The sequence below is a fragment of the Electrona antarctica genome, assembly GCF_951216825.1.
Source record: "Electrona antarctica genome assembly, chromosome: 22".
Taxonomy (NCBI): Eukaryota; Metazoa; Chordata; class Actinopteri; order Myctophiformes; family Myctophidae; genus Electrona; species Electrona antarctica.
Window position 1 is genome coordinate 35138582 of NC_136805.1, and position 25342 is coordinate 35163923.

The 25342-nt window shown below is 40.2% G+C and overlaps 1 protein-coding gene across 3 annotated transcripts in view; it reads right to left on the minus strand.

Annotated features, from left to right (window-relative positions):
* Positions 1–696: 696 nt before the first annotated feature.
* ppa1a (inorganic pyrophosphatase 1a) overlaps positions 697–25342 on the minus strand; it is a 35778-nt gene continuing 11132 nt past the window's right edge. Inside the window, exons 1-14 of one of the 3 annotated variants that reach the window (XM_079493088.1) lie at positions 23840–23909; positions 23590–23759; positions 23245–23452; positions 6620–6710; positions 6280–6344; positions 5482–5535; positions 5012–5131; positions 4335–4421; positions 3975–4101; positions 2965–3092; positions 2539–2624; positions 1849–1918; positions 1444–1483; positions 697–1328 (exon numbers count right to left, since the gene is read on the minus strand). In XM_079493088.1, coding sequence (XP_079349214.1) covers positions 1300–1328; positions 1444–1483; positions 1849–1918; positions 2539–2624; positions 2965–3092; positions 3975–4101; positions 4335–4421; positions 5012–5131; positions 5482–5535; positions 6280–6344; positions 6620–6710; positions 23245–23421 — 1074 coding nt within the window. In that variant the 5' untranslated portion in view covers positions 23422–23452; positions 23590–23759; positions 23840–23909 and the 3' untranslated portion in view covers positions 697–1299. Of the gene's footprint in view, positions 1329–1443; positions 1484–1848; positions 1919–2538; positions 2625–2964; positions 3093–3974; positions 4102–4334; positions 4422–5011; positions 5132–5481; positions 5536–6279; positions 6345–6619; positions 6711–23244; positions 23453–23589; positions 23910–25342 lie in introns of those variants that run through there. The other 2 variants (XM_079493086.1, XM_079493087.1) reach the window with 2 other exon arrangements.

A 25342-nucleotide genomic window follows, 5' to 3' on the forward strand; every position in this document is an offset into this window, starting at 1 on the left:
GATGGAATGTACTGTCAATTTATAAAGTAGGCCTACTGTACACAAATTTGAGGTAATTGAGTGTTTCCCTTTTTCCAATACTTTATACTCACACTGTCTCCAGCACTCAGATATTTTCATTTTTTACTCCACTATTTGAAAACTTTATACACGTTACTTTGTAGATTTAGATTATTAGGCTAATATAAAACGTACAATAACCAATTAAGTACCTTTTGTAAACGTAATCTATACAATAGTAGCTAATCTACAAGCTCACAATGCTTCGCATTAGCCTACAAGCTTGGGAGCTTTGTGAGCTTGTAGATCGTCATGTCTATAGACTATTTTAGAAAATGTGTAGTTTAAAAAAATGCAGTACTTTTACTTCAAGGGCTGATGTAGACTATGGCTTTAGCAGACCGATCAATGCACACGTGTTTGTCACATGCTGACTGCTTCTCTGAATGGTCACGAATCTCAACTGTGGCTTTTCCATCTTTCTTCTATCTCATCAATTTAATTTGGAGAAGAAATAAACATGCAGTGAAAAGAACTGTGCAGTAGTAAACTGGTACATTTCCTTTCTGTAGCATACCATTCATACATTAAATGAATCATTTATTTACAGTGACACAAAGTATATTGATAAAAAAATCACACAAGTATTATGGAAGCCACAATCACAATCAGAACAGTTTCTTCCTATATTAAATCACTCATTTCCAGTGACACAAAGTTTATTGATCAAAAATCACATCATCAATCGTAACCAAAGTATTATGGAAGACACCACACAATCACAATCAGAACAGTTTTGATAACAAGAAATATCCATAAGAGCAGTGATTATTTAAATGTTAAGGACCCCCAGTTTACTATGCATTAGGCCCACGTCCATGGTTCCATTTGCACGCTCTATGAGTTACCAGTTATTTCTCTACCCCGACCCCCTGGAACCGCACTAAGGACCCCTGGGGGTCCCCGTATCCCACATTGAGAAAGTGGGGTAAAAATAAATAAATAAATCAAGTAAACCACTTTCACCCTGGTGTTCCTATTTCAGGTTTGTTATTATAGACGAAGATCTTCCAATAGTTTTCAAAGGTTTCCAACATTTCTACAAATTAGCAAAAACAGTCTACAAGCTACACAAGCTTGTAGATCAGATATATTTGAAAGCCTTTGAATAGGCATTGTGTTTGTGTGTTTAAATGCTGCAGACCAAGGCAGTCAACAATACATGTCTGAATCAGTTGTATTCAATTAGTTGAGCAAGATAGCAGTTCCATCTTCGAATTTGTCCAGGGTGTTGTTTAGCTACTTCTCGTAGTAAAACCACTTGTCCACTGTGAAAAGGAAAATAGAATAATAATATGTCAAACATTAGCTGAATAACACAAATTAACAATAATAAATAACATGCATATATAATGACAGCACAAATGTTATGCAGCAGCCTACCTGAACTTGGAATGGGATCTTCAGCTCCAAAAGCGCATGCCTGTTATTAAATCATTCACAAATTGTAGTCAGAAGCTGTGGTACATCCGGTCATCGAGTCTGTTATTTCATGTTGCGTTACCAAATTTCACTTCAAAGTATAAACTTTAGCCAGGCTACACATCCTGGAATTATGTAGATGAATGCTCATGTCATGAAACACAGTATATTGACATGTTTTACTTTTCAGTCTAGCTGATATGACACATAAATAGTAAGTGACATGAACTCACTTGAATGTTTGTAGGTCTTTAATATATATTTTATGATCATGTTTTATTGTATTGGAGATTCCGAGCGTACGTTTTTCACATGTATGTACCTAAACAGTGCATCTAAGTGACAATAAAGTGAATCTGAACTCACAGCATCAACGACAGCCTCTGCAGCCTTCTCAGAGCAGCAGAAAGGGCTATCTGGCACACTGGTATTCATGCTGATACAAGACAAAACCAAGACAACCACATCAGCCAAGAGATGTCTTTTTATTTTTCTCATAAATATTATTGCCCTATTTTATACTCTGCATAAAAGTGTTGGAAATATCCGATCCACAAGCTCACAATGCATTGCATTGCGGTGCGTGTTGAGCTTGTAGGTCTGCTATTATACTTTTATGACATGCCCAAAACAAGGATTAGATGCCAGGACAGGTTGAATGTGGTTAAGTGTGTCTGTGGGCTGTGGCTGTGATAAATATTTAACCAATGAAAAGAATACCAAAAGCCTGTGACTCAATAATAACTGCATTGGATCCATTCATAAGGCTGGGAATGAGGCTAGGATCCATTGGACCCATTGGTTACATGAGTAACTGTTTTGGACATACAGTAGGAAATATCCGATCCATGTTTTTGTGTAGACAACGATTTCTTGCATTCATCAGATTCAGGGTTTTACAGGAAGAATGCTACGTTAGAAATTTGGACTACTGGGTTAAATTGTTCAATAATGGAAGGTGTGCTGATGATGATCACAAGAATTTCCAAATAGTGACATTGTAATGTCTGCAAAATGGCAATGAGGGCATTATTGTCCATATTATGTATTGCTCACCAATTTATTCCCCCTGCATCGGTCTTCTTAGACATCAGTGCTTTCCAAAACTCATGGGTGCTCTTCACAGTTCTGATGGCAAAATCCTGCATTATACAATTTATTATTTGCAATATTACAACAACCAAGTACAAGAATAGTGTGAATACTTAATACTATTCAGGGATAAATTGGAATTATGTCGAAAGAGGTCGATTCTATAAACGGCTTCTAAATCCTGATCTAAGGTTTTAAAAAACGTCAGATTTTAATTAAAAAATAAAAATCAAAAATAAATATGTTGCTATACTGTATATACTGTACATATATAGCAACAGAAACAGGCTTCCCAAATCAATAGGTATAACAACGAATAGGGGTTCCCGGTCTAAATGGGTTAACCTTTTTCTTTTTTGATAATAATAATTTAAAGTTGAAATGGTTTACCCTGTCCTTGAACTCTCCATTGAAAGCAAACTGGTTTTCGGGTTTTCCATCGGGGACTTTGTATCTTTTAAACCAATCAAATGTTGCCTCAAGGTAGCCTGGCTTGAGTCTTCTTACGTCATCAATATCTGTGCAAACCAACAAGACCAGAGAACTCCATTATGTCCTCACAATGAGTTGTGGCCCAATTTCTGCAATTAAAGCCATTTTGACCTGAGATCAGATTCTAAAAATGTCTTCTACATCCTGACAGTTTTCTGAAAAAAGCTATGTTTCTATGTCAGTCGTTCTTCGATTTTTCAAAAATAGCAGACCTACAAGCATGAGCTTGTAGATCTGCTATTTTTCAATAGCTAAAGCATAACATAATGCTAACACCAAAAGGGGTTCCCGCCCAAAATGGGTTAACAATGATCCCAATTATGGGTGCAACACTTACTCGAACTATTCAATTCAATCGATTATGACAAATAATCTAATCAATAATAGAATACAATTATTAGTAATGATTCCCTATTGTCTCATTATTATTTATTTTTTTAAATTATTTTTTGTGGCTTTGGCCTTTATTTTATATTTTTATGGAGGGACAGACAGTAGGCTGAAATGGGAAGAGAGATGGGGGGTGACATGCAGTAAAGGCCGTCGGGATCGGGAGTCGAACCCGTGGCACACTGCCAGACTGGATTACCAGCCAAGGTGCCTGGACCGCTGAGCCACAGCCCAGGCTATTGTCTCATTATTCACGCCATTATAGGCGGAAAGTTACAAATAGTGAAAATAGCCGCTCTACAATGTGTCACATCACATTGTGCACTTGTAGAACAACTAGTTTAATTATTTCTGAGCTACACTGATATGCAACAATGTACAGTATAAAATGACGCTCAAGTGGTTAATCAAGTTGTTGATATAGACTTTTTTTTAAACGCACTTCTCGATTATTTGATTAATCGATACGGCAATGTATAGTTGCAGCCCTATTATTCCCAATCAGACAATGCTTGTACCGTTGAAGTCAGGGGCCTCAGGATCATCCATATTGATCACGATGACCTTCCAGTCCGTTTCACCTTCATCAATCAAAGCCAGGGTTCCCAGAACCTTGACCTTGATCACCTCACCTTGAGAGCACACCTGAAAATGGGGAGAGACAAGACATTATTATTTAAAGATTTAGTTTTGGCACGTTATACTTTTCATTTTCAGATAGGTCAGTGTAGAAGAGAGACAGAAAACCAAGGGGGGAGAGAGAGAGAGAGAGAGAGAGAGAGAGAGAGAGAGAGAGACGGACAGACAGAGAGAGAGAGAGAGGGCACCGCACTATAGCAGAAGAGTGGAGCACTGTGAGCGTTCAGAGTCCCCAGTACCTTGTTTCCTATGTCACATATGTCAATGGGGTCATTGTCACCGCAGCAGCCTGTGTCCCCATCCTTGTGTCCAGGGTCTTCCCATGTCTGTCTGTGCAGAGCGTGTGGTTAATGAAGACTGTGACTGGCGGGCGACATGTGCACACTTGAACCAATGGTGGAAAGTGAGATAAAGTACATTTCGTTGCAGTCGGGGCAGAAACCACCATGTGTTTTTTCGTAAATGAATGCCCTACTTGATCACAGTACAGCATCACACAAAAGCAGCAGATCCACAAGCGTTTTGAACTTGTAGATCTGCTGCTTTTGCTATTTTTGTTTTATCTGAAAAGTGGTTGGACATACAAGCTTTCCACCCGACAGAGAAGATTTACTCAAGTAGTTGTAGATAGGCTATGTCCGAACAAACAGTATAAAATAGGACTTAAGGGGTTAATGATCAATAAGATAAGTCCAATAACATGATATACTAGTATGATTCTGAAATGGCCTTTCTGCATAATGGATACTTTTACCTTTATACGTATATTTTGCTGCCAACACCTTTATACTTTGACTTAAGAAAGATTTGGACTGCATGACTCTTACTTGTAACAAAGAATGTTTTTACACTGTGGCAATGCCACTTTTACTTAAAGATCAGAGTAGTTACTTGGACATGGTAGAAGTGAACTTGCCTGTGGTATCGCTCCATAATTCCAGATATATCCTTTGTGAGGAAACACGTTGGCCACATAACGAAGACTCCCTTTCTTTAAATCTTGCTTCAGTGGATTCATCGGGTCTGTGGTGGCAATCTGAGACACAATTATCATAGTGTGATGGCAGGGCCAGGCAGGCACACATTCATAAATATGGTATGAATGAGCAAATTAATGATCATTATATTTTCACACATTGTATTACAAAAGGTACAGTATATACAGTATGTACAGTATATGCAAGATGAAGTTGAGAAATGTGTTTCAGTAATGAGTAATCCCATGTGGCAACTAACACAAGCACTGTTCTATTCTATCTATTCTATCTGTAATCTCTTGTATAAAGACTCAAGTCTCCCAAACACAGACACAGACACAGACACGCACGCACGCACGCACGCACGCACGCACGCACGCACGCACGCCAATCCATTGTGCACATTTACCTCCATTTTGGCATTTGTCCACCGTGGAACCTCAACAACTGCATGAAAGACATTCTAGAAAGACAAAAGCTTCGCTATATTACTAATACTGCATGGTATCAACTCTCTCTATTCTCTTATGTTACACAATTCATCACACCTTCCGTCAGTGAATAAGGCCATACTTTAAAAACTACTCCGTATGACACAGATACACTACCTCAGTGGTCCGGGGACCACCAGTGGTCCATGAGGGGGATCCAGGGGGTCCCCACACAGCTGGAAAGTTGGTAACTGAATGGACCCTTATAGATCTTTAACTCTTGAGAGTATAAAATTAAACCAAATGGATTTGGTTTCATTTTACTGTACTGATAATTTGTTGACACTGTAAGTGCGTTCCATGATGTCCTAATGACACTGTGATTGTGTGTTTTCTACTTCCATTACAGGCAATTCTAGATCTTAACAGAGGAATGTTGTTGCAAGGTGAATTTCCCAGCATTATAAAAAGCCATCCTGGGGCACCATGTAGAGACTCCACAAGAGTTTTCTGTTTTCCCTGTCCTGATGCTATCAGAGCCCTATAGTAAGGACAAGAATAAAATACGTGAATAAAAAACTGCCTTGGATCTGTAAAAATGCTCATATTTCTAAACACAATATATAAACACAGTAATATGTGACTCGTTGCCGATGTTGTAGAGTTAACAGTCTGTGGTTTTTTTGCTGTTTGTACTTGTATGAGTGAATCTTGAATCAGAGAAGGAAAAGTGCATACAAAGCATAGATTTAGCATTTGATTGAAGAGGTCATTACCTCAGATTCATTTGCGTAGATGGGTATGTCGTGGAAAGGAGAGACGTATTTGCCCTCAGAGTTTTCTGTCAGTGGGAGAAATATATCCTTCATTTAGTACATCTTAAGTGAATAAGTCAACAATATGATGCAATGCAGCAGTCATAGCATTGCATCCTACAGGCAACATCAAGAATGTCAAAACTCTCAACATGAGCTGTAGGCCTATGATGACAATATTAGATATCACTATAAATGTAAGGACTATGACAATTACTCAGGCACAGTAGACACATTTTCAGGAAGGTAACACCCAGCACAAACCTTAGAGATGCAATGTCAATTTACAGAATCCACTTACTGAAGAATACTCTGTAATCCAGGGTGTTTGGTCTGCCCCTCTCTTCGATGGTGAAGCTCATATCTGGTGTGGATGTCCTCAAGTGTGTGGACTGGTTCAGAAAGGAGAAAGCTGCTGTCAGTGAGTGTGCGTGCGTGTGTATACATATGTGTGTGTGTGTGTGTGTATGTGGAGTGGGCATGCGCATGTCTGAAGCCAGGGGGGGTTACATGTGTGTCTAATAGCCTTGATCTGTTTGTGTATGACAACAGTAAACCAGGGTGACAGGACCAGACGACAGAGCAGTCGTCCTGGTTGTCATATATATGGTCATAGGATGGAGCAGTTATTTAGTATACATGTACAGTATAGGTAACAGCATCTACAGTATGTGACCTACTGTTTATAAAACAGGACTGTGAGAGACTACCAAGATGGTTCAGACCAGTCAGTAATCACCAGCCTCATCTAATCCCCCTCTCTGTTATATTCCACTCAACCTTCTGTTCAAAGAGACAAACTGGATGAAAAGTTATGGCTGTCTCTTTGCAGGATAGGCACTATTATTTGTTTCTATTTCATCCATGTCAGATATACTGTGCATAGGTCTATTTAGGACGGGAATGCATCTGTGTCGCTTTAGCATTTAACCACTTTAACCATTATTTTAAACTAAAGCTGTTGGGAAATAGCAGATCTACAAGCAAAAATCCTAAAAATGTGGCGCAAATCTTTGCAAATGCTTTCACAGGGAATGTTTTGCTTCTGGGCCTGTAATAACATTTTCAGATGGGGGTCAGCGGCCAACTACATATCATTTTTGGGGTCCTTGACATGAAATGGTTTGAGAACCACTGATAGAAACATACCGGTAGGTTTTTCATTAAACTGTCATTAGAAGAACCAGTAGAATCTGGTCTGTCCTAAATGGGTTAATAATGGAGACGCCTTTCATTCAAACGTGCACACAGAAACAGATGGAGCGGACCTGGACCTGGGCGTTAGCACTAAACCAATTAAAACACAGGATTAGGTTGTGTGCCCATGTCATGACTTCTTGCCTCTCCAGTTAAACCGTAACCATTTGATAATGTACTTATAGTTTAATGTTTAGAACGGTTGTGTACAAAAATATCCTGTGGTTTGACTAAAATAGCAAGCCCAAAGAGAACGCAACTACCATCACTAACAGAGCTTCTTTTTTTGTTGCTAATATCGTTACACTTTGTTTAAGATATTAAATTAAAAATCTTTTCAAATATAATTGTTTAAAGATAAATTAGCATATTAGTAGGCTACCAGCCTACTATTTTTTTGACAGGAAAAACATTTTTCACCTCTCCTCTCCTTTACACTCCTAGAGCAAATGCAGATGGAGATATAATACTACAATAGATTTTAAAATAAAAAATAAATAGTTATGTCAAAAGTCCCTAAAAGTCAAATCCCAATAAACAAACATGTAATGGGCGATTACATCAGTAAGTCCCTATTTGAATCAGTTCCCAATCGAATGCAGGATGATGGCCGGCCAGTGCATTACAAACGTCCTATAAACAATACACTAACATATGCATCTGAAAATAGCCAATACAATAACAACTGTGCTTCACTGCCTCTCTCTGTCTCTCTCTCTACCTAGCAGTGTGAAGTGCAGACACAGGGCAGTGTGTCATTGCATTCACATCAGCCTGTGATTGGCTGACACAAAACCAGTCTCTGTTTTGCTAGAAACCAATACAGCTGGACTTTTAGGGTCTTTGACTTCGAGGCAAAACTGTCCTCAGTTCGAATACGATTATTTTGTGTCGTCGCGACCTGAAAAGGTTGATAACCACTGACTTATTGTATCATTAGGTTGACAATTTACTATTTAGGCATTTAGCAAAAGTAAGTTCTTATCCAGAGTGACTTTACTAAGTGCGAGATCAGAGAGAATGGCATAAAAACTATTTAGAGGACTTCATGATTCCTTAATCTGAACTGTAGGCCCTATTATGTGCCGTCTAAATGTTGCTTTCTACAACAATAATATACATACGCTGTATACTTCTGTGCAGCGAGTTAGGCAAGTTTACTACAGGCTCTGTAGTAAATGTGGTGTCTGGCTCTCCTTTCCTAGTTGTACTTGCACTACTATTCATCTAATATGCTATCTGCCCGGAGTTTCCTTACTGCTGTAGCTGAATCTCCCCCATGGGATCAGTAAAGGAGTATGTCTCGCTTGGTTTAGAGACGTACTGCCTCTAATCCGTTTGTTTCCTTACCAGAAAATAACGTGCTATATCAGTATGAGTGAGTGACAGATACTTGGTCACATCAAACCCTGCTTGAATCTCTTGAATTCTTATTGCGACGGTAGATCGCAGTTTACTATGAAAACCTGCATTTCGTGTCAGTCAGTCACGCCTCGTGACACGCTCCATATATGGCTGTCTCCATGTTGATCCTTCCCCACCCGTCCTTCCTCTTCGTCTCCCTTTTGACTGATACCTGTCCATTCAAACTCTAGACGGGCCTGCCTCAAAGTCATTAGCGCAGCCGCGACCGGCAGCCAGCAAAAACTAGAGTTCTCAACAGGTCCGAAAATTAAGGCCCGGCCTTACCTGGGCCCTAACTGGGCTCTAACTGGGCTGGCCTGAGGCCCCGCCTGGCCTTACTAATTAGCACACATTTTACGCCATATCCGGCCCGAACACGTCAACTAAAAAGAAAAAAAGAAAAATCCAATATATGGGCATTCTCAGACCTGTTGTTTCTCTGACATCATATGGCAAGTCAAATCCACCCTACTATACAGTTCTGAGACCTGGAAGATAACTACCAAACTACCAACATACTCAACAAAATACAGACATTCTTCAACCGCTGCCTCCGACGCCTCCTAGGAGTCTACTGGCCCAACACCATATCCAATGCCAACCTGTGGGACCTCACTTCACAAGACACAATTGAAACACAAATCAGGAGGAGGAAATGGACATGGATAGGACACACACTGCGTAGACACAACAGATCAATCACAAAACATGCATTAACATGGAACCCGCAAGGCAAGAGGAAGAGAGGAAGGCCTAGAGCCACCTGGAGAAGAACCACAGAGCAGGAGATGAAGGCGCAACTAGGGCTGTCATGGCAACAACTGGAGCGGAGGGCACAAGACCGAAGGGGATGGAGGAAAATCATCAATGGCCTATGTTCCTCAGGGAATTTAAAGGCCTAAGTAAGTAAGTAATATGGCAAGTGTGTCACTTAAGTTGTCTTGTGGAACTAAGGGAAGACAGTCCAAGATCATATTAATTAAACAGCAAATTGTGCGTGAATCAAACATGGCATGGACAGCTCACGGTGACGTACACAGAAATTAAGGTAGTAGTGTGTAAAATTGTTTATTTGTTTATTTGAAAAGGATCCCCATTGGCCATTAGCTGTCATGGCAATCAGCTTGTTCACCCTAGTTGTCTTGTCTGGCTACTACGCGAGACTACCTTGGCTTGAAGCATGAGTACAGCCCATACTCTTTACAACCCAGGTACAACCTGGGACCAAGGAGTCAATCTGTTGGTACTCTCTGAGAATCCCATCGGCAAATAAAGGAAAAACAGCGCCCCCTGTTTTGACGTTAACTGTAACACACACACACACACACACACACACACACACGCACGCACGCACGCACACACACACGCACACACACAAACACACACACACACACACACACACACACACACACACACACACACACACACACACACACACACACACACACACACACACACACACACACACACACACACACACACACTGTAGTGTAGCATTTGTAACTTACATTAATAATAATAATAAATATAGCTGCAAGCAGCGATAAAGCGGGACCAAGATAGAAGAAGAACAATGCGCAATAAGAACAACATGCACAAATGAGACTGACGAGCCGAGTTGTCGGTACCGGGATTTGAACTCACAACCTTGTGCACCGAAGGCGGGAGCTCTACTGACTGACCTACACAGAGACAATCAGTGACTATATTGTAAACAGTAAAACCATTCAGTGATTTGGTAACAAGAAGGTGTGTCCTCATTTTGGGCATGTCTTTATCCATTACTACAGTGTGTTTTCACGCACAGTTAAAGTGTGTGTGTGTGTGTGTGTGTGTGCGTGCGTGCGTGCGTGCCTGCCTGCCTGCCTGCCTGCCTGCCTGCCTGCCTGCCTGCCTCTGCCTGCGTGCGTGCGTGCGTGCGTGCGTGCGTGCGTGCCTGCCTGCCTGCCTGCCTGCCTGCCTGCTTGCCTGCCTGCCTGCCGTGCGTGGCTGCATGCGTGTGTGTGTTAGGCAGACAATCGTTCATAACCATGGATTTGGATTGAAGATCATCTCTTTAGTTTTTGTGGTGTTTAACATAAGGTGGCTATTATCACACCAGTCTTTAAAGTTATTGATCTCACTGATATAGCCCACAGGGCGTTCAACAATATGTACAAATAAGACTGACAAGCTGAGTTGTCAGTAGCTGGATTTGAACACACAACCTTGCGGTCCAAGGGCAAGAGCTCGACTGACTGAGCTACACGGAGACAATCAGTTACTCCATTGTTAACAGGAAAATCATTCAGTGTTAGTTCAGCATAAGTACTCAGACTTTTAGAAATTAGCAGATCTACATGCTCATAACATGTCCCGGTACGGTACGGTACGGTACAGTACGGTACAGTATGGTACAGTATGGTACAGTACAGTACAGTACAGTACAGTATGGTGCAGTACAGTACAGTACGGTGCAGTACAGTACAGTACAGTACAGTACAGTACCATATGGTACAATACGGTACAGCACAGTATGGTACAGTACAGTACGGTATTACACATTGCACTTATTACACTATTACACTACTATTACACTATTACACTATTACACTAAATACACTTATTACACTATTAAAAAATTTGACTCAATACACTATTTCAATATTACACAATTACACTTATTACACTATTTCAGTTACTAGTATCTCTATTATTGTGATGCCATGTCCTAGTGCCTGATGGGTCAAATGTAATCTACTTCAATATTTATATAGTTGAGTCATCACAAATCTTGCAGCACACAATGGATACACTGAGTTGTCTTTACCGGGATTTGAACACACAACCTTGTGGTCCAACGGCGAGAGCTCTACCAACTGAGCTATGCAGACACAGTCAGTTGACTCATTCTAAACAGTAACATCATTCAGTATAAACTTTAGTGTGTGTGTGTGTGTGTGTGTGCGCGCGCAATTTTCATTGGCTCATAAAAACTTCATTTTTTCACTTAGAAAAAATGTGCTACGATTATTTGTCCGTATATGTCCAAAGTTCACGTGTAGAAGTTTTCGTGCATTTTGAGCAAAGATTCTGGGAGACGTTACATTTTAACTGTTTTTCATATAATTCAAAATGGCGGGTGATCTAAAGGTCAGAGGTCAAAAGTCAGAACACGAAAGTTGTTCGGCATGAGGAGACACATATGTGTATCAAAGTGTCATTGCCAACGGTCAAACGGTTCATGAGATATGCACGTTCAAAGTTTGCAAGTTTGCAAGTTTTGCATCAATTGAGTGTTATAGCGCCACCATTTGGCCAATCATGATGGGATTCGCATAGTAAAGTGACATAAGCATGTGTGTGTATTAGAGGCAGAAGAATAATTTTCACAAAACAGCAATTTTCATTGGCTCATAAAAACTTCATTTTTTCACTTAACAAAAATGTGCTACGATTATTTGTCCGTATAGGTCCAAAGTTCACGTGTAGAAGTTTTCGTGCATTTTGAGCAAAGATTCTGGGAGGAGTTACATTTGAACTGTTTTTCAAATAATTCAAAATGGCGGGTGATCTAAAGGTCAGAGGTCAAAAGTCAGAACTCGGAAGTTGTTCGGCATGAGGAGACACATATGTGTATCAAAGTGTCATTGCCAACGGTCAAACGGTTCATGAGATATGCACATTCAAAGTTTGCAAGTTTTGCAAGTTTTGCATCAATTGAGTGCTATAGCGCCACCATTTGGCCAATCATGATGGGCTTCACATAGTCACCGTTTGGCATGGTCCTCTATCATGTTGACAAGTTTTGCGCAAACCGACTGCACGGTTCAGTCAGAACAGCTATTTTTGGCAGAAGGAGAATAAAATAAAGTACTGATCATATAATTCAAAATGGCGGGTGATCTAAAGGTCAGAGGTCAAAAGTCAGAACACGAAAGTTGTTCAGCACGAGGATACGCATATGGGTATCAAAGTGTCATTGCCAACGGTCAAACGGTTCATGAGCTATGCACGTTCAAACTTAGCATTTTAAATTGAGCGCTATAGCGCCACCATTTGGCCAATCGCCTTGGGCTTCGCATATTCACCGTTTGGCATGGCCCTCTACCAGATTACCGCGTTTCGCGAAAACCGACTGCACCATTCAGTCAGAACAGCTATTTTTGGCGGAAGGAGAAGAAGAAGAAGGAGAAGAAGGAGAAGGAGAAGAAGAAAAATAAACACAAAAACAAAGAGTGACCAAAGTCACTGCGTGACTTCTTGGTCCCTAATAATAATAATACAACTTTATTTGTATAGCACCTTTCATGACATGAAATGCAGCTCAAAGTGCTTTACAGAGCAATGGAGGGGGGAAAAAAGAAAAAATAATTGTAATATTTTTTACGTAACTTACATTGTTACTTAAAAACAACCGCTAACGGAAGGTAATTCATCTGGCGACTTTTAAAAGGGCCAACCCTTTTAAAAGTCGCCAGATAAATATAAATAATATTTTTCAACCAACCGCATCCAGATTATGGGGGGTTTTCGGGGCTTTCCACCTTGAACTTTTGCACGTCATATTAGGGGCGGGCACAACAGCTTGGCGGCTTCCCTGATTGGCCAACCCAACCTGCCGGCCTCGGATTGGCCGAGCCGTGTAATGCTGTACAATTAAAACTAGAAGCGCGCGGTTTAAACCTTCAGTGTTTACCGCAATACTCAACTATTTCTCACGGAATTATTTTCGCTCTTCAAAACACCGCACGTTGACGACGCATAGTGGAAGTAAAGTGTTGTAGCTACAACCCAGCCTTCCCTTGTTGTTGAATCTGTTGATCCAGATTCCAGCCTGCATTATTTCGGTTCGGTTATCCTGTAACTGTTAGAGTAACTTTGAGCTAACTAACTGTTACAGTAACTTTGAGCTAACTAGCAGCAGTTTACTAGTATCATGGGTCACGGTGGAAGCAAACCCCGGCGTCGGACTCCTCCTGACCGTCACACGACCACCCAGGGCTGGACTGGCCACCGGGCATACCGGGCATTTGCCCGGTGGGCCGCGACCGTAGGGGGCCGCCATGATAAAAAAAAAAAAAAAAAAAAAAAAAAAAATGTTTTTTTTTTTTTTTTTTTTTGACAGGCAGGCAGGCCAATAGGCGGCAGGCCACCAGAAAAGGTCCGGGCGTGCTGCCATTCTGGGGTAGCGCCCCCCCTGACCCCCCCCGGCGGTGCAGTGCAGGGGGGGGGGCACATAATATTATGTTGCCTATCTGCGCGCTGGTTGTGGTGGGCCGGTCTGGGCCAAATTCACGCGAAAATGCCCGGGCCGAATTTTTGTCCCAGTCCAGCCCTGCGACCACCGTCTCACCACGACCGTTGGTACCGTTTGTTCAGGTAAGCGTCCGACCGGTCGACCTAGGACTAGGTTTTTAACGAGAAATTGACATGAATTCGTTTGAAATGCATTGTGTTTGTTGTATATTAGTACTCACTTTACTGACATGTTCATCATTGTCAGTTAAAGATAAATTATCGTCGTGTTACCGTGTACCTCTTGTTTGCTAATATTGAGGAGATGTAATGTATATTGTATAGGCCTACGTTACATGTTACATTTCATTTAGAGCACTTGAAATTTGAATTGAATATTACGGTAGGCCTACTTTTCAAACGGACATGCATTTGGCACGTTGTATGTGCCCTCTCCCTACGCTCATCTCGGAGCTACAGAATGAGCGTAGTGCTGAGGGAACATACTGGGGTTAGGTTAGTGTTTGAGGTAGATTGTCGGTCTAATGACAGCCATGGTAACTCCAACCAAAACATCGATGAGAACTCCACATTGCGCTGTTAACTGTTAAAACGTGATTCAAATCAAAATATTCTCCCTAACTGTACGAATATTATATAAAGTACATATACAAAAAAACTATACAGTACACCACTAAAAGTACAGCATCACATGATATTAATCAGTATAAGCATGTATTTATGTGTATTATTTTTAAAAGGAAATATGGTCTTAAATCAGGTTAATACAGGGAGGGAATAATAATTAATAATATTCTGTTTATTTTCCAGGTGGATTTCCAGGACAATGTTCTACCTCCAGCCCAACACAACCTACAGTGGCATGCAATGGGTTCTTCAGCGGAGACCACTAGTAGGCCTACTAGTATTAGTACTACTAGTACTTTTAAGCCAGCCTGCACAGTGCCTGTCATAGACCCACCACAACATTTTGCAGATGTAAGTGTTGACTTATTTAGTTTTACAAAGAAAGGACCATGAGTGTAGTGTGTTGTATTCACTATAACATTACATGGACATGCTCATTGGCATGTTAAAGAAAAATGACACTTTGGTAAAGGTTTGTGTAGGTACCTCTTGCAAGGAATGTGTAACTCCAAATACTGATGACATCTTCAGTAGTTGCTCTGTTGATTAAAACCTGATAATTCAACATATTGCATGGTGAAACAGTTCTCACACAGTAACTCTTTTAGAACACAATGCGAAGTGGATTCTGACATGTAACATTACAAAACTACTGAATTTGTTGCAACCCAAACCTCTGCCAAAGTGTAATCTAACACTATGACAATACTATAGTGCTAGATGTGCCCATTAACATCAAGAATAAATGCAACAGTACATGTACACTATCACATAGTAGCCTATAATCAGTAAATATGAATTCACATGCATTTTTGTTACCCTGTCTTTTGAATTACCTGCTCTATACTATATAGGGTCTTAAATGAATTTAATCTGAGATGAATATTTAATAATAACAATATTCTGTTTAATTTCCAGGTCGATTTCCAGGTGAAATCCTACAACCCCGTCCCCAACATCCCACACAGTCACAACCTCTTCAAAGATGAGTCGGATGACGGTTATGGCTCTCTGGAGAGAGAATCTTCACAGCCAAAGAGGATCCCCAGATTCTCCACCCCTGAAGTCTGTGACTATGTGCTTTCTATGAACAACAAAGACACTCTGAACATACTGTACATAGCAAAAGAACTATACACACACACACACACACACACCCCTAATACCACAAACAAGGCTCTCCAAACATAGACTGCTGGTTCTTGCCTCAGAGCGCAGGGCACTGAGAGACAATATGGAGAAGAAAAGGCTTCTAAAAGGAATACGAGACTGCTCGCCCTGGAAACCAGAGGTGCTGCTTTGGAGCTTTTCATCATGAACAGGACGTGACATTTTTGTTTTTTTAGTACAATTTACATATTGTACACAATTGTAAATAGTTAGAAACTGACCTTCCACTCAAACATTTTCAATTATTTTCAGTAATGTTTTTTCAAATGTCATGTAGTAAATCAGTTAATTTGTAATCAGTTTTTCAATCTATTTCAATTCTTAATTATTTGTTTCAAATGTTATGTGAATCAATTCAGTACTTATTTTTGTTTCACTATCATTAAATGTAAAACAAAAGTTTTGGAGTCGTAGTTAATTTATTCACTAATATTAATGTAAGATCTAAGGTACAAGCGATCACTGTGCTGTCATATTAGAAGTAGTGCCAGTATTAGGGTCAAATATAATTGACAGTGACCAATGTGCCTCCATTTGTGATGATCGAAATGAAATAGTAAATATATATAAATGTGTAATGGGGCCATAACTGAATGAGTAAAGATGCCGTCTGAGAAACAAGGTTTGTAGTTAGGATGGGTAAATGCAGATAATACACTTCATGTGCAAAGAAGGCAGCTAGTCCACGCACAAATATCCCAGTGCCAAGATAAGGAAACAGCAAACTGACTTTCAAAGCTACATGCCATTATTAGACAAAACCGAGATTGTAGAATAACTGGGGAAGGTAAGAGAGAGAAGACATAGCAAGGAAAAGAAAGCAAGGAGATGGAGAGAAACAGTGCAGCATAGAGAGAAAGGTGGCGAATAAAAAATGGAAAGGACAAAAACAGTTTTTAATTATAACCTAATGCCTTGATGCTTGTAGTACAAGCATCAAGGCATTAGGTTATAATTAAAAACTCATTGGGGTACAAGCCTTGTACCCCAATGGTGTTGATATAGAACCATGTTTCATTAGTAAAGCAGTCTGAACATTTAAGGTACAATTCCAGGTTTAAGGGATAAAAAATAATGACAAGCAATTAAACAATAGTAATAAGGTATCAGGCCACCAGATGTCACCCTTGTCATTTTAAGTTTCCCACTACTGTTTTGGCCTACTCTGACTGCTATGTACTTGCTGGTTTAAGAGAATTATTTATTTTAGGAGCAATGTTTCGGTCGTGAGACCTTCCTCAGGCTACTCTCAGAATGTACAAAATTTAAACCAAATGGACCCAACAAGTTAGCATTGAGGATTTTGTTAGTTTTATAGTATAGGAACATTGTTAATATAGCTTCTAAATTGGTTTAACCACTTAAACTTAAACCTTTGCAATGGCTATTTGAAAATCTTGAAGTTGTTTTTATTATTTTGGTTTAAGTAATAAGTAAGCCAAATAATAAAAACATGTATACATACTGTATTATATTTGACACATTAAAGGTGGTTGCACACTGGACGCTGCTAGAAATCCGAAAAACGCGCTCGGTGTGTGGGGACCTTTAGGCACCCCTAAACACATACACCAAAATGAAGACAATGATAATATCATGCAAAAGTTGGTATATTTCCATAATTCCATTCAAAAAGTTTAACTTTCATAGATTATAGATTCAGTGCACACAACGTAAATTATTTATTTGTTTATCTTTACACAATTTTGGCTTCCAGCTGCTAAAAACCAATCCGCTGTAAAACCCACTAAAACAGAATTTTCAAAAAAAAAATTGAATACTGTGAAGAAATCACAGTATTACTCCTCAGTTTTTGCAGAGCATGGATGTTTTAATCTGAATGCCACATTAAGACATGTCCCTTTGCCCTCGTCACTGCCTCGATACGCTGTGGCATTAAGGCAATCAGCCTGTGGCATTGCTCGGGAGTTATGGAAGCCCAGGTTTCCTTGATGCTTGCTATCAGCTCTTCTTTGTTTTGGGGTCTGGTGCCCCTCATTTTCCTCTTGACAATACCCCATAGATTCTCAATGCACTGTGATGGCATGGGCATCAAACCAGGTTGTGGTGCTTCTGGCGGAAGCTGCAAGATGAAACCTGCATCTCCATACAGATCCTCAGCAGAAGGAATCATGAAGTCCTCAGTAAATTCTGCTTTCTTAAATCCAAGGTCACCGCAACAGTCTACCATGAACGTTTCTAGGGCTTCAAAGAAACTAGGATACACGGTGAACGTATTTAAAATTAATTAACATACGAGTGTTCTACCTTCTGTATAAAATAAATGCACATTCTGTATCATTGCCAGTAGTTTATATTTGTCATACTATCAAAAGTCAAGTCATAAATAAAAGGCATGCCAAACGGGCCAGGTTCATATAAAAATGGCCTCGACCTGGTTTGATATTAAAAATGTTTTAAAAGTGACATGGTATCTTCTTCTTTAACACCGTGAACATGTGTTATACTGTTTGCATTGTGATGCCGATAAATAGCTACTTAAAGTATACTACATTAGTTTCATTGATCTGAGCCGGAAGACAACATAAACATGATCTGAAAATGGGCCCCGGATCAAAAGAAACCAAGAAACCAAAAGAAAAGATCTATTCCTGCCAGTTCAGACAGACAAGAGCAAACAATGGGTACGAGAACGCTAATGTGTTCTTCACACGACCTCTGGAGTCCTGGTTCTTGGACAGCAGTGGGATGTTTTTTTGACGCATATCTAGTATCTCTATGAGTTACGGAAAACAGAAATTCGGTGTTGAGTGATTGTTACTTTTGATACCGTTGTTTTGTTTTTAACGATGCACTAGATTTTACATTGTTTACTTTGCTATTGCAATGCCATGTGTTCATGTATGTAGATAGAACAATAGCTACACCGGTGTTATTGTCCAGTTCCATAATGGTCCTCGTCAGCTGTGTTGTCAGCTGTGCCGGTGAACACATTTTCATGTAAAAGTGCATTTTTGTATGATTGTTTGATACATCAAATGTAAAGAAAATCGTATGGTTTTCTTCGTCATGTCTGTACATGGCTTTTTTTTTTTTACTCTTTGGCAGTATTAGTAAAATTGTTTTAATAAACACTGAGTCTTATTTTACTTGTTAATGATTATGATTGAACACAATGAAAACATAATCCACAAGATTCATGTCTTGAGAATACAATGAAAAAGGTTTGAGTAAAAAACACATCAAATCAGTATATACACTGCATTTAATTTTTATAGACAATTCAGTGATCGTATAACTGGAAGAACAAGAATTCTGTACCTTAGTGCAATAACAAAATTGTGAGAAAATTAAAAATAAATTTTACTCAGAGGCTTCAGCCATTGATAGTAAATGTATTATACAAAATATTGGTTAAAAAGATGTTAAAAAAAAAGATTAGATTAAAGGCTAGATTAAACGATGTTTAATATAGCCATTCATTTTCTATTGTCATGGACATACAATATTCAAAAAATAATAATTGTACGGTATTGCTGATCATATACAACATTGATAGCCTACAGACAGTCCTGACTGTCTGTATCAATCTATCATATCCCCTACTGGTTGTACAAGGCTTTCTCCAAGTAGTTTGCCAGTTTAAATACATCTTTTAACAATAAACAAAAGTTAATAAGTTGTGAGTCATTGGTATCCAACATATCAGCATAGTTAATATTATTAAACGATTCTTCTGACTCTACAATAAAAAAAGAACAATTCAAAAGTACTCATTTTCTATTTCCTGGAGATCACACATTTGGCAGATTTGATCTTCATCCAACCCAACATAACGACCGGTTTCAATATAACATGGCAGTATAGTGTACCTCCTCTAATCTGAGCAGTGATCTTTTCTTTGGCAGGTAAAATAAAGGTGTAACGATCATATTTAATTTCTCTATGTACGCAATTTTGGTTTACTCAAGATCTCTTCTGCCCAAACTATGTTTGATCTTATCAAAAAGCATCTCCTTATGAGTGCCCATACCCGAGGCGGGGTTGGCGAAAGGGCCTTTCTGTGTGGAGTTTGCATGTACTTCCCGTGTCACAAAAAACATGCAGTAATCTTGGTCTCTAAACTACCTACCCCTGGCCAGCCAGGGCGCTTGATGGAGGGGAAAGGAACTGGTTGGAATAATGTGTTCCTTCCACACGCTACGTCCGGGCGGGACTCTCCCCTGTCAGGTGAAAAGAAGCAGCTTGGACTCCTCATGCATATAAGGATGCTTCCTTATATGCATGAGGAGTCCAAGATGCTTCTTGAGGTCAGTCCGCTGCCCCCCCAGGTTGGCAGAGGAAGTGTAGCACCCAGGATTACATTAGATAATTGACACTGGGTGAAACAATGGGTTGCAAAATTGTGGGATGAAAATTAAAAAATAAAACGCATCTCCTTTAGTTGTTACAATATTAACTTGTTCTAATCAGAGTAACACATCTTCAAATCCATATTCACAGAACATATCAAATGTCCTCTATCCAGGGTCCATTCTGTTGTTTGTCCCAATTAAATGCTTCCTTTGTTAAGTCTATTATCATTCATGTTGACCAATTATGTTCCACAACCTGGCAGTGCAGACCTTCCATCTGACCTCACAAGGTTCCCATCCCATATCTCCTGAGACTGCTGCATATTTATGTACACCTAGGAAATATCGGAAGGGCTTGATGCACAGCTACACTATTATTAGTAGGCCCTACTATGTATTCATTAATTTTCTTTATGTAATTCATAAATACATTAAAAATAAATACTGCTACCTGTACTCTTAAATACACTTGAACATTGTTGCCATTTGCCCAAGTTTTATACCAAATGCTAATCCTTGAAATATTGGTGTCGCGCACGCAGACCTCAGTCACGTCCGTGACGTGAGCTTGTATATCAGCTGTTCTCTGCGCGTAATACTGTATAAATGTCTCCTAGGGTGCGCCTCACTAGCCAACTCACGAGATGAGGTTGAATGAACTGAAACCAGCACTCCCCAAAACAGGTTTGGAGATCTGTTGGGAATTGATTACATGAAACAGTCACCCGTGCGACCAGTCTCAATGTTTGTAAACAAATAATTGGTCTATAGACTGTACTGTACGGGAAAAAAAGCTTTTCAAGTTGCTGTGGAGGATGACGTAGGGGAAAAAAAGTGAAATGAAGTCCATATCTCATAGAGGTCGAACGATTGATGCATGTGACGTCCATGATGGATGTCCAGCTGAAGCATCTCCAGAAAGAGTCACTGACCAACACTACCACAGATCATGGACGTACTGTTAGACATTCCAAAAGAAACAGACCAAGATGCAGAAACGTAAGAAATGTACCTATGGAACCCGTCTGCCATAACTGTGGAGTTGGACACTGCTACTATAAGGGTTCATGCTGCAAGGCATCAACACAGACGGACGGAGTGCAAAACATACTCTCCCCCATGCCGTCGGCCTGATGGAGACAATAATAATGGAATAGGACTCGGTTCCATTTTGTGGTTTTTATTATCTGAACTGGGGCCACGATTAAGAGGATGGCCGGGGGCATTCCGAAGAGACACCACAGGTGACGGAGGAAGCGGAGAGGAAGAAGAGGAGGTCGGTATTCTTGGACCGGTGCAAGGAGGATGCGGTCTGCTGTCCTTCTATAACCTACAGGCAGATAACTTCACAGTGTCGTTCTCAAATAGCCGAGTCCTCTGCCACATCTACCACTACCTACCAGCCCAACCAGCTGCCACTCAGCGTGATTGCCTAAAAGTCTAATATCTCCCGATATATATATATATATATATATATAAATAAGACTAATATACACACATACCGGTATGTAGTATTATTATCTTATACACTACACCAGTTGTACCCAAATATTTTAACTCGAGACCCAAAAGAGAAAATTTGCCTGGGAGTCCGGGACCCAAACTAGTGAAAATAGCAGCAAATTGTGTGTGAGTGTGGATATTGTTTTCTCATGCCAACAAAGCTCTTTTGAATTGATATTGCCATTATTATTAGCATTTCTCTTAAAAAAGGTAAACATTTGGGACATTGTTAACTTTGACTCCTGCAATGTGACTCTTCCCACTCAGTCAGCCAAATATCCTAACCGCATTACTTCCATGACCGCACACAACTTTTTCTGATCCTCGAGTTCGCCGCACGTGGTGAGCTATACCGTGGTGGGCAGCGGTGGCCGAACGGTTTGCTGAGCGGTCTTGATACTGGAAGGTCGCCAGTTCGAATCCCCGGACCGGCACGTTAAAATTACCACCGCTGAAGTGCCCTTGAGCAAGGCATTGATAACCTGACTCCGCCAGATGGGGCAGCAGAGAGTACACTGGGGGGGGGGAACCCAGTGCACTCTCTGCTGCCCCATCTGGCGGAGTCAGGCTAAGGCATTGAACCCCTACAATGAAATGTTCTATGAGCAGGGTGTGGCTGTAAACAAGCATCTCGAGCTTAGTCCACTTCCCTGGGTAAACAAAGAACTTTGCTTTTGCGCTGCACAAATGTGGAGGATTTTGACGAGCATCGCACTGCCACGTACGGTACGACTCAATGTTAACACCACAAAGACCTGTCAACCTACTTCAAAAACATTGAAGACGTCCACAAAACAACACCACCAGAGGGAGCTCCTAAAATCACATTCAACCCAGATTTGGCTCAAACAACAACGTGTTCTACTGCTATACCACCAAAATGTGGAATTCCCTACAAACAATCATAAAGAGTACAATCTGGGTACCCATTGGCAAAACCCTTCATGTTAAAGTAGTCTCTCCGCACCTACAGGTGGCTGGAATTCGGAACTACTAGTATTGGAGTTTGGAAGCACTCGAAGTCATCGAACGGCCCTGGGTACCACCCGTTTCAAATTTGCACATAATGCAGGAGTCAGCAGCGCAAGTGCTTCCAAAGTCCAACACTTAGAAAAAGAATCACCTGCACAGAAAGTAGCTCATAACAGTCTATGGTGGATCTTTATGAAACAAATGCTTTGCAGATTGAAAGAGGATAATTCAAGCTTTCCCTACAGCTGCAATGTTGGTGAGTTTACAAGGGGGGGGGGGGGGGGGGGGGGGAAGTCAATGGAGGGTATTGCAACCCTAGATGCATCCCATTATAAAGAAGATCTAGAGCTGCACATTGCAGCTAGTCCCCAGGCCCGACTAATATTAAACAAAATTAATAAAAATAATAATAATAATAAATAAATTAACGCTTTTGAAAAAATTAACCCATCAGACTGTAAAAACTGAAAAATAAAAAAAAATATTGACAAATGCAAACCCTTGGGCGAGGCACTTGGAACGAAGAGTGGATTCTCATGGAGGACGTGAACTTTCTGGGTGTTGTTGGTAAGACATCCACTTCAAGGTCTCCTCTCCACTGGAGGAACCGCATGCTGCTGACCAGAGGTGATTTGTGATGTTCTTCCACACTGCAGTCATTCATCTTGCACATCATGCCGCCATGCCATCCACCTTCTTGGTGAGAGCTGAGGAACAGTTTTAAAAGGTGTAAAGGATTACTTACACACTACAGTGTGTTATTGTGGAAGCCGCACAAATAATAGCCATTTTGTGATTAGGCCTATAACCGAAGCAAGCTACACTTTACACTAAAGCTACTCACCACTCAGGACACTTTGTCAACAATCTCTCTCACGATGCATGCACCGCGGGGGAAATGTTTGTTCCAGGCTCCAGCTGCTCCACGGCCACGCTGAAATGCACGCAGAGGCCACGACACGGTCCACGGCTACTCTGTTCTTCTAACATGCATTGCATATTTAATTTGAGCACCTAATGCAAAAATAAAGTACCTCTGTTAACGGTCTCTCTGTAGCGGCGTTTGTAAACACTTTATTTATTTATTTACAAACCTCGTTACTCTGGAGTAGGCCTACTGTGTTGTGTGTAGAAGACAGACATCGGCTGAGAGGTGTAGACTATGTTCCCCGCTAGAGCGCATATGGTTCTTACTTCTTTGCCATGATTATTTTATACCTGTCAACTACTGCCATCTACAGACCAATGGAAGGTAGTGCAGTTGTGCTGTGTTATGTGTGTGCTCAATGTTTCACACAGGTTGGAATATTTCATCTTCTCCATGTGTGTAGAGCATCCTGTACAGTGCAGTGGTTCTCAACTATGTTTTAGGGGGAATCAGGGCACACTTGAAAATCCCCAAAGTGCATTTTCAGAGAATGTTAGGATCTTTGTTTTGTTTTTATCTTGAAAATGTGTGAAAAACAAGATTGCTGCCACTCAAAATTCGGCACACGTTCACACTTCACACATGACACCCAAAATCAAATATGCCTGCACATTTCATTATATCTTTGAATATTGTTTAGGGGGACATTTTAAACACACATCTTTACTTCTGGGAGAAGATGGGCATGGCTAAATTCATCGAGGGTCCTTTACATGAAAAGGCACTGGACTAGTTCAATAAACACTTGATTTGTAAGTCACTGGATAAGAACGTCTGAATGTCAATATTGTAAATTGTTGTCTCTTTCAGTTATGACTACCGACCCTGAAGTATACATTACAGTGGACAGTGCTGCAAACTACATTTGCAATCACAAAAAAAGACCAAATAAATAATACATATGGAAGAATGCAGCTAAAAATGTCTCACAATGTCCTGGGTTCAACTCAGAGTTGGAGCTATAGTATGTAATAAGTACCTGAGAGAGAGCTGTAGATTGAATTGCAGGTGAATGAGTTCAGCACTACTGCACTACAGCCTACTGCGGTGACTGTTCCACACTCAATTCTTCCTTCTTTCAACAGCAGAGAAGAATTCTCAGGGCAACATAGGCATAATGTATAAATTGTTCATGTGATATTATCACACACTGGGACTCCACCAATTGCTGCTTAACCTCTTGAGTGAAAATGTGAATTTAATGTTATTTAATGCAATCAAATAGGACTGTTTGGATGTATGGGCTGTCAAGGCCAGAAAGTAGTTTTCCCACTCCCATACCCAGGCCTACATGAAGGCAGTACGGTTAACAGTTTAGTCAGTCAAACCTCAAGCCAGAAATAAAACTTTTCTCACTCTCAGACAGTGTAGACATTTTTCTACACTTGATATGGCCAATCTTCAGTTACTGGAAAGAGCAACTTTACATATTTACATACATTATATTTCACAGTAAAACTAAAGAGAAGAAAAGAGATGAAGCTTGATATATGATCATCATATAAAATGCATTATTTATTACACAAGCAAACAATTTCAAACTTCTATCTAAGAAATAAAGAATCCATATATATATAAATATACATATACATATGTATACATATACATGTATACATATACATGTATACACATACATATATACACACACACACACACACAACACAATTAT